This window comes from Bombina bombina, chromosome 12 (genome assembly GCF_027579735.1).
Source record: "Bombina bombina isolate aBomBom1 chromosome 12, aBomBom1.pri, whole genome shotgun sequence".
NCBI classification, from domain to species: Eukaryota; Metazoa; Chordata; class Amphibia; order Anura; family Bombinatoridae; genus Bombina; species Bombina bombina.
This window is the reverse complement of record NC_069510.1, coordinates 40,148,128-40,158,950: the sequence shown is the minus strand read 5'-3', so window position 1 is coordinate 40,158,950 and position 10,823 is coordinate 40,148,128. Positions and strand designations below refer to the sequence as shown.

The 10,823-nt window shown below is 37.8% G+C and overlaps 1 protein-coding gene across 1 annotated transcript in view; it reads right to left on the bottom strand.

Moving 5' to 3' along the window:
• Nucleotides 1–3,612: 3,612 nt before the first annotated feature.
• Nucleotides 3,613–10,823, bottom strand: part of LOC128643135 (ficolin-1-B) — a 216,674-nt gene continuing 209,463 nt past the window's right edge. The window contains exon 8 of the mRNA XM_053696087.1: nucleotides 3,613–3,925. Coding sequence (XP_053552062.1) covers nucleotides 3,669–3,925 — 257 coding nt within the window. The 3' untranslated portion in view covers nucleotides 3,613–3,668. The remainder of the gene's footprint in view (nucleotides 3,926–10,823) is intronic.

The following is a 10,823-nucleotide window of genomic DNA, read 5'->3' as shown; positions in this document are numbered from 1 at the left end:
CATTGAGTGCACAAATTTCTATTGGGCTCCACATTGGCCTTTAAACATAGTGAACAAACAGATTCATCTGTGTCAGACATGTTTAAACAGACTAGCAATGACACTAGCAAGCTTGGAAAATACTTTCAAATAAATTTACAAGCAATATAAAAAACGCTACTGTGCCTTTAAGAAGCACAAAAAGCTGCCACAGTTGAAATAACAATGAACCAAATTAGTTATAGCAACCAAATTTTTACAGTAAGTGTATAAAGTTAGCAGAGGATTGCACCCACCAGCAAAAGGATGATGAACCCCTTAATGCCCAAAAACGGATAACAATTGTAATAATTAACGTTTTTATCACAGTCAAACACACTGTCACAGGTCTGCTGTGACTGATTACCTCCCTCAAAACGAACTTTGAAGACCCCTGAGCTCTGTAGAGACGTCCTGGATCATGGAGGATGAAATAGGAAGACTGTGACTGAATTTTTACTGCGCAAAAAAGCGCTAAAATAGGCCCCTCCCACTCATATTACAACAGAGGGGAAGCTCAGTAAACTGTTTTTATGCAGAAAAAACGATAGCCATGTGGTAAAAATCATGCCCAATAAGTTTTATCACCAAGTACCTCACAAAAAACGATTAACATGCTAGTAAAACGTTTTGAATATGTATTTTAAAGTTATGAAGTGTTATTAATAAGCCTGCTGACAGTCGCTGTTACTGCAGTGAAGGCTCATACATTACTTCAATTTTAACAGTATTTTCTGAGTAAAATTCCATTTCCTAGAAAAAATACTTCAATGTACACACACACACTTATCAGCCTGATACCAGTCGCTACCACTGCATTTAAGGCTGAACTTACATTACATTGGTATTAGCAGTATTTTCTCAGTCAATTCCATTCCTCAGAAAATAATTTACTGCACATACCTCCTTGCAGGGGGGCCCTGCATGCTATTCCCCAGTTCTGAAGTTACCTCACTCCTCAGAATGTATGAGAACAGCCAGTGGGTCTTAGTTACGTCCGCTAAGATCATAGAAAACGCAGGCAGATTCTTCTTCCAAATACTGCCTGAGATAAATAGCACACTCCGGTGCCATTTAAAAATAACAAACTTTTGATTGAAGAAATAATTAAGTATAAAACACCACACACTCCTCTCACGACCTCCATCTTGGTTGAGGCTTGCAAGAGAATGACTGGATATGACATGTGAGGGGAGGAGCTATATAGCAGCTCTGCTTGGGTGATCCTCTTGCAACTTCCTGTTGGGGAAGAGATATAATCCCATAAGTAATGGATGACCCGTGGACTGACTACACTTAACAAGAGAAAAAAGAGATGGGGGAGCACCTCCTAATGCAATAATGTAATATAAATGGCACAAATGGACAAACTTGAAGATTGTATACTCACAAAGGGAGCAGCACCTATGTGGCCTGAGGAAACAGCTTTTGTAGCTGAGCAACTAGTTGCAACTGTTTTTAAACAATTGTTTTTATATTGGAGTGTTGTCATTTCACATCCCTTGACTTTTTAAATAAATTGTATTTTTATGGAAGTCTAAGCCTGATCGTTTGTTTGGAGATATTGGTAACCATCATCCTGCTGCAGGATCAGTGTAGCTGGGTCACTGTGATTCCCCAGCCTGCCTCAATCAGCACATAGGTGCTGCTCCCTTTGTGAGTATACAATCTTCAAGTTTGTCCATTTGTGCCATTTATATTACATTATTGCACTAGGAGGTGCTCCCCCATCTCTCCATCTCTTTTTTGATTTCTTGTTCAGATTCTACATTTGTTTCCATTGAAGCTCCATCATCCAATTGCTGGATCAGTGTAGCTGGGTCACTGTGATTCCCCAGCCTGCCCCAATCAGCACATAGGTGCTGCTTATTTTGTGAGTATTTTTCTTGCACTAATTCTATTTTTTGTTTATTATCTTGCAATATTGCACTAGGAGGCGCCCTCTTTTCTTTGTGATTAATTTCCACAGATGTTCGGTTGCTTTGTTTGTTATAAGAGGAGCTGCCCATCAAGCCTTCTATCAAGTGTGAATATCATACTACCAACCACACCTGGACTTTACCAATGGAATTTCTTAAAGATTTCAGGACTATATTGAGTATCAGTACATGTTACATAGCTGAGGCCAAGAATCCAGCTAAGTTATTTCCATTAGGTGTATGGTTTGAGATTTATTATTGTTTTGTTGCACATCAAATGTTGTTAACTAACTAATATATGTGAATAGCGCCCCTACAGTTGGATACCTAGTATCATCAACAGGTTTGGGTATTTTTTTATGATACATCTCTTTTGGATTATCTGTATTATGTGACCATACTATTTTCCAGTGATAGCTTCAAGTTTCAGGAGACAACTTGAGAAGTCTGTAACCAGGATAAGGGAAAGATCTTTCATTTAGGATCTTTGGGTTGGGGGCACCTTTTGGGAATTTTATAATTATTTTAATTAAATTAATAATTTTATATCCAACTTGAGACTTTTATTTATTTATATTTTTGTGGGCTGCTCTGCATGTTTATTACTTTTTAAAATGTATCTTAAATACATAGTTCACTTGCGGTATATATTAATACCTCAGATTTGGAATACCTTTGTGTGAAATTCCTTGTATTGAACATGTTGTAATTGGGGGTCTCTTTGAAGAATATTATGCTATAGAGTACCGCAGAGTGTGAGTGTGGTGCTAACGAATGTTTAAAATCAATCCTGTTTTTTTATTTTGAGTTATTGGGCCCCATGTATTAACCAGCAAGCAGACAAGCTTCTCAACCTCTGAACTTATAACTTCTCAAGTTATCTAGACACCTTTGCACTATTGGACAGTGGATCTTTTGGTCCGATGAGTGTGTAATGCCCACCGCTTCACTCGCACGACCAATTGCACAAGAGAAGGGTCTGTCAATCACCCAGAGTGAGCAAGCTCTATGTGATTTCTCTTTGCCACCTCAGAGGTGGCGAAAAGTGTTAGAAGTAGTGGTCTAATGATAGCTGCTTCTTACATTGCAGGAAGCTGGCTCGCCAAATGGCGAAGCACTGGCTGTTTCTACTAGGTGTCAGATGTTCAAAAGTTTGAAGTACATCACAGCTGCTAAAATACGCTGCTCAATAATTGTTGTTATCTAACTTGTTCTCCAACCAAATAAATCCTAACATTCTGGCCTGTTAGTGTGTCCTGAGTATGAGAATGTTGTACCCCTTCTTTACTGAAAGGGATAATCGCTTACCCATAACTTTTGGATAGATCCTCAAGACTGCATTTGGATACCCTTGTTGTATTTGCTTAGAGTCTAGATCACACACCAGTTGTAATTGTAGGATATTATTGTTATTACAATAAGTTACTAAGTATACTCAAAAACTTTTTCTTGGGTGTTTGTGGGTTTTGTTTAAATGTCTTGTTTGAATAGTTGTTTAAAAAATAATATCTTGAAACAAATCAGGTAGTTAATTTGGGAACAGAATTGTCATAGTATTGCTTTGTTTTGTACATGTAGGTTTTTGTGGGATTGATTTATTTGACAAATATGTAAACTGTAATGGAAAATATATCAAAATATAGCAAATATAATTACAATGTCTTCCAAGAAGCAATTTCATCATTGAAGTGATTTATTGCAGATCTTAAGCTGGAATTTCTATCTTCGTTGTTAAGTTTGTGGACGGAACTTCATTTCAGATACTTTGTATGAGTAGTATGGCCCTTTGCCATAATGCCAGGTTATACCCTTTCCTTTTTCCTTGTGCTCGCCTTTCAGATACAGCCCATTCAAATTGGAATCATGGCAAGCACTGTACCACCAAGCACCTTTGTATAATGCTGCACAATTGGCTGTTGAAGCTGTGTCATGGTCATTATCTTTGGTGGTAAATGCCTTGTTATTGTGCACCTTAAATAAAGAGTCATCTGTGGAAGGAAGATTAGCTGTGTTATTAACAAAGAAGAGACAACTGTGTACAGTACTTTGTAAATTCCTCCATGGGTACAAATTAGGATGGATTTGGTGACAAAAGTATTTTGGAGGTTTCTTAGCAATCGCTGCTAAACGTCAGAGTTGAAAAAACCCTCAATTTCAATGTTAATTTCTCACAGAATGTGGCGTTATTAAAGTGACATTATACACCAATTCTCATATAACTGCATGTAATACACTACTGCATGTTATATACTTAGATTTTGCAAAGGCGTTTGTTACAGTGCCAAATGAGAGATTAATACACAAAATTAAAGGACTGGGGATAGCTGAAAATGTTAGCTCATGGATATATAACTGGATAAAAGATAGGGAGCAACGAGTAGTAGTGAATGGATCATACTCAGATTGGACAAAGGTAATCAGTGGAGTCCTCCAGGGATCAGTGCTGGGCCCTGTTTTTTTTTATATTTTTATTAGTGACTTGGAGCAAGGATTAAATAGCGACATCTCTATTTTTGCAGATGATACAAAGTAAAGTAAGGTTAATTAGGTCAGAGCAGGATGAACTTTCGTTACAAAGGGATCTGCAAAAATTAGAAGTATGGGCAGGTAAATAGAAAATGAGATTTAATACGGGGAAATTCAAGGTTCTACATTTTGGAAGAAAAATAAGCAGGCAATGTATTATTTAAATGGGACAAGACTTAGCCAATCAGAGGAGGAAAGGGATTTGGGAGTAGTAATAGATAACAAGCTAAAGATGCGTGCTCAATGCAGGGCAGCAGTTTCAAAGGCTAATAAGATACTAGTATGTATTAAAAGAGGCATTGGTTCAAAGGAAGAAAGCATAATTATGTCACTATATAGATCCCTGGTAAGACATCACCTTGAGTATGGAGTGCAGTTCTGGGGACTGATAACAAAAAAAAAATTGCAGAACTAGAGAAAGTTCAGAGAAGGGCCACAAAGCTAATAAGGGGAATGGAGAATTTAAGCTATGAGGAGAGGCTAGCCAAAATTGGTCTGTTTCTCTTTAAACGCCAAGGGCAAGATCTCAATCCTGTTGTAATTATTTACAGCAGGATCTATAAATACCAGGCACATTGCCAAATCAGTAGTGCCTGGTTAATTTTGAATATGGTTGGTGCTATACCCCACCCCTTTAAATAAATGTCCCTTTAACTATGTATTTAACCTTTTTACAAGTTTAAAATACATAGATGATTTTGTTATTGCACCATTGCTTTCATATAATACAAGGGTTAGACATAGTTATATGCCAGCAACAGGGCAATTCTAAAATGCATAATAACAATACACCTATTCCCAAATTGTTTCCGCAAGCATTTCCTTACTGGTAGACTTTCATTAAGAAAAAAAAAACTAATAATAATTTACAGTGGGCACAACATTAACAAACTCCCCTGCCCTTTACCTCATAAGGAGATGTTTACCTCCTGTATTTGTCTGTATGCCAGAGCTTATTTGCTCTGTACGCTGTCTCCTTGTTCTTCTGTGACACACCCTGCTCCAGATTTTCTTTCTGATCACTTGCACCAGGAAGAGGGCTGAATTATGCAATGTAAAGCAAGTAAGCTGACAATCTAACCATGAGGGGAAAAAGGCATAATAAAAGCATGGGTGTTTTCAGATGCTGAATGTGTAACCCTGCCTTCCATGCTGGCAGCCAATGGACGTTTTTTTTGCTTAGAAGTCCTAATGTAAACTGAATGTGAGAAGTTAGAAATCCTTTACAGGAGCAGACTGAGCATGTGTAAAGTGCTCTAAGGCAGGGCAGATTTCCAAACAGTATTTTCTAAGTGTTTTTTTTATATTACTATAAGCTTTTTTATTATTATTGTAAACTAACCTCCTGCCTCACCCCTCCTAAAAAAAAACTACTAGTAGCCTTACAGTCCCACCTCACATTGGCATTTTATTTATTATTTTATATTTATTTTTGTTGCCCAAAAAGTTAATGGGGCACTGCCCAATACTGCCCCTGTGGAGGTGCCTCCATTGATTGGCCTCCAAATCTGAAATTAAAGGGACAATAACATTTTCAAATTGTTAAATAAAATGCGTAATTATGCATAGCAAAACAACTTTGCAATATACTTTCATTATTTATTTTGCCCCATTTTCTGTAAGTAAGTTAAACATGAAAAATATGGAAATGGATAAGTTTCAGAAAAACAAACTAGGAACAAAATTGTAACAAGGTTGTTGGCATGCCAATTAGAGGAATTGCCTAATTAGAGGAAGTGCATAAAGACTAACAAAGTGCATACGGTATTCAACTGGACAAAGGCTGCTATGCCAGCCAGAATGCGTTGCTAGGAGACTCTATTTGCACACTTTCAGACACACCTTTGTGTCCTGTAGTTTGGCAGAGCCATAGAGCCAGGAAAACAGATCACTTCAAAAATACCGCAGGAACTAGTGGAGACGTTTTTCACCCCAACCCGCTCCAGTATCGGTCTACCACAAGAGAACCTGCATCAGCAGGGAAAGAGGAGAGTCCTTACACAGGAAACCCACAAAAAACTCAGGAGAAAGGTTTGAACACTTTCGGGACCACATCCACGACAAACATTACAAGGTAATACCAGCGGACCAATTAATAAACAGACATAGAGCAGGATTACAGGGGCAGAGTGAGTATATCACTGCCGCCACATGAGGATAAACACACAGACTAGGCACGCTCTAAACAGTGCCATCATTTATTTCTTCCTTTCACAGAGCTTATGTCATTATTTTTAAAGGTTGGTCAATTTTGCCCATTTTCTGTAAGTTAAACATGAAAAATATGGAAATAGACAAGTTTCAGAAAAACAAACTAGGAACAAAATTGTAACAAGGTTGCTAGCATGCCAATTAGAGGAATTGCCTAATTAGAGGAAGTGCATAAAGACTAACAAAGTGCATATGGTATTCAGCTTGACAAAGGCTGCTATGCCAGCCAAAACGCATTGCTAGGAGATCGTATTCGCACACTTTCAGACACACCTTTGTGTCCTGAGGAGATCCTGTAGTTTGGCAGAGCCGTTGAGTCAGGAAAACAGATCACTTCAAAAATACCACAGGAACTAGCGGAGACGTTTTTCACCCAAACCCGCTCCAGTATCGGTCTACAACAAGGGAACCTGCATCGGCAGGGAAAGAGGATGGTCTTTACACAGGAAACCCACAAAAAACTCAGGAGAAAGGTTTGAACACTTTCGTGACCACATCCATGACAAACATTACAAGGTAATACCAGGGGATCAATTAATAAACAGAGATAAATCAGGATTACAGGGGCAGAGTGAGTATATCACTACCGCCACATGAGGATAAACACACAGACTAGGCACGCTCTAAACAGTGCCATCATTTATTTCTTCCTTTCACAGAGCTTATAAGTAATTATTTTTAAAGGTTGGCCAACCGGTACATTTTTAATTTTTTTAGCATCTTTAGCTTTGTGACTAGCGATACAGATTTTATCTTGCACTGTTTAAATATCTATGTATGATTTTACACCAAGAGTGTTTTTATATCCAGAGGGATAATCAAATAAATTGAACTATATTTTACGAACTATATTTTATGAATATTTTATGAATAGGATTTGTAGTTCTGTTATAGTTTTCATTAAGTCAATTCTCATTAAGTCAATTCTCTATATTTATATATACAGTAGAACATACAGTGGTTTTCATATACACAAGCACATATTGTCAAGACATCCTGTGCCTTTAAGTGGTTATCTCCTCCCCTTTAGTATTACCCTATAAATAGCTTAGTAGGAACTATGGGAAATTGCTTGTTTATTGAAGTTCATTGTTCTGAACTATACTCTTACCCAGGATTACCTTTTCCTTCGTAATTCCTAAGCAAGCCCAAACTCGCACCAATGATCTGCTGCTAGAGTGTTGCGCTTCTCCCTAAGACAGCTCTGCCACTTTGTTACAAGCTGTGTTCACGGATCAGTCTAGTTTCACTTCTGGTGATGTCATTGGCAGCCGCCTCTGACCCGACACAGCTCCTGTCTCAGTGATACACAGCGTGCAGCACCGCACAACGCCAAGTCTACCTCATGTTACCCGCAAACAAGGACTACTCCAAAGCAAGCAGAGGTGACCTGGATCCGATTCTCAGCAAGTATCGTTTATTACTTTGTCTTATTGCCTGCCTCTTTATGCTAAGACTAACTCACTTGAACTGTCTTATCCGCTATGAACTTTAGCCCACTTGCTTAATATTTATGTTGCAGCTTCTGATTGTATTCCATCTCCTTGGAAAAACAATTAACTACTCTCTAAAGTCTCTGTTGTACTGAAACTAACTTATATCAATTTCTTTGCAAAACTTAACTCAGCTAACATTTTCAAGTCTGAATGAAAAGTTAACAAAATTAGCTGCATATCTTATCAGCTACTTTACTCCAGATTCATAACCTAATCAGGTATCTGTCTCAACTATCTGAGTCTATAACTCCTGTAGTAAACTCAGCATATTTTCATATTACCTGTTATTCCTAAAAAAACACCTTCTCGTTAACCCTGTATGAGCTGGTTTATAGGAATACCTACAAAACCTATTTAAGGTATACATCAATTGTGTGACAGAATAAACAAGCCCAGACATGTTTTTGATTATTATGGATCCTGCAGAAATGTCAAATGAAATCACCACCCTAAATCAAAAAGTTGATATCCTAGCTCAGGGGTTAAATGAACTTCAGCAGGAAAATAATACCTTAAAACGGATCATTAATGATTTTTTTTCACAAAAATTTGTTGACCACCCTGAACCACATATAAATCCTCCTAAATTGTTCTCAGGTGTTCGCTCACAATTCCGTGAGTTTAAGAATGCATGTTTTTTGTTATTTTCTATGAAGCCCAAAACTAACCACTCTGACAGAATTAAAGTGTGTACCGCCATATCCTATCTGGGTGGAGAGCCAAGATCATGGGCAGACAGGTTCTTTGAAACTGGAGATTCCATTTTGGATTCAGTAGATAATTTCTTTGCAGCAATGGAAGTTCTATACGAGGACACTAACAAACAGATTACTGCAGAAAATAACCTTAGAACCTTGAAACAAGGCAAGAGAGCTGTGGAGGACTATGTCGCAAAATTCCAGCTCTGGGCCACTGACTCTCAGTGGAACACAGTTAGCTTAAGGAATCAGGTGAGAATAGGACTGTCCGAACAGCTCAAGGATGAATTATCACGTACAGACCTCCCTGACAGCCTAGAATTACTCATCAAATTATGTATTACAATGGATAGAAGAATCCGAGAATGTAGGGTTGAAAAACAACAGTCTGATTTTCCAACCAAAAGGTACACAGTTCAACCCTCTGATAAAAACACAGTCTTACCTGTACCTATGGAAATAGGCACCATTAAAGGACCTCTTTCACAGGAGGAAAAATTAAGAAGACGTATGTCTAATCTTTGCATGTATTGTGCAAACAAAGACCACTCTGTTTCTGCTTGCCCTATCCTAAACAGACAAAAAAAAGGGTAAGATTTTTCATATTAATCCTAAGAATGTACCTAAACAAAATAATCACCTTGTAATCAAATTGTCTTTACAGTGGGATCAACACCATCTCCAGAATGAGGCTATGATCGATTCGGGGGCTTACGGGATGTTCATTGATCAAAAAGTTGTAACCCAAAATAAAATACCTTGTGTGATTAAGCAAACACCTGTGTATGTGAACGTCATTGATGGTTCAACTTATTTAAAGAGACCAATAACACATCATACTGTACCTATTCTCATAACCACCACTCACGGTCATAAACAATACATTACCTTTGATATTATACCATGCTCTCTACATCCCATAATATTAGGTTATCCATGGTTACAGAAACATAACCCCAGGAGTGACTGGGTAAATAATACTTTCACTTTCAATTCTCCATATTGTTCTTCCACTTGTTTCCCTTACCTAGAAATTAAACATATTGAAACCTTGCTACCAGAGGAATATGTTGAATTCACTGATGTGTTCAACCTCAAAGAGGCTGAGAACCTGCCCCCTCATCGTCCTTACGATTGCTCCATAGACACTAAACCTGGTATTGCTATTCCTTTCGGGCGAATATTCCCGTTATCTCAAAAAGAATTAACATATCTCAGGGAATATCTGAATGACAACTAGAGAAAAGGGTTTATCTCCCCATCTACGTCCTCCGCCGCTGCAGGGATATTTTTTGTCACCAACAAAGATGGTACTCTTAGACCCATAATAGATTATAGAGCTCTAAACTCTATAACCATAAAGAATAGATACCCTCTTCCGCTCATCCCTGAACTCCTGGAAAGACTAAACGAGGCAAACATCTTTACCAAGTTGAAAGGGGCCTATAACTTGATCCGTATGAGGAAAGGGGATGAATGGAAGACGGCTTTCAGAACCCGTTACAGCCTATTCCAATATAACGTTATTCCCTTCGGTTTAACAAATGCACCCGCCACTTTTCACTATTTTATAAGTGATATATTTAAGGATTTAATGGATGTTTGTGTCGTGATATATTTAGATTACATTCTAATCTACTCTAAAAATGAAACCGAGCACATTAAACATGTAAGATGGGTTCTAGCCAGATTAAAAGAACATAATTTATATGCCAAATCGGAGAAGTGTCAGTCTCATGTAAAGACAATAAAATTCCTAGGATATATCATCTCCCCGAATGGAATTAACATGGATCTATAGAAGGTAACCGCAATCATAAATTGGCCTAAACCAACCTCTGTGAAGTCTTTGCAAAGATTTCTGGGGTTCTCCAATTTTTACAGAAGGTTTATTAACCATTTCTCTATTTTGGTACAGCCCTTAACCAGATTAACAGGAAAACAAAAATTTGTAT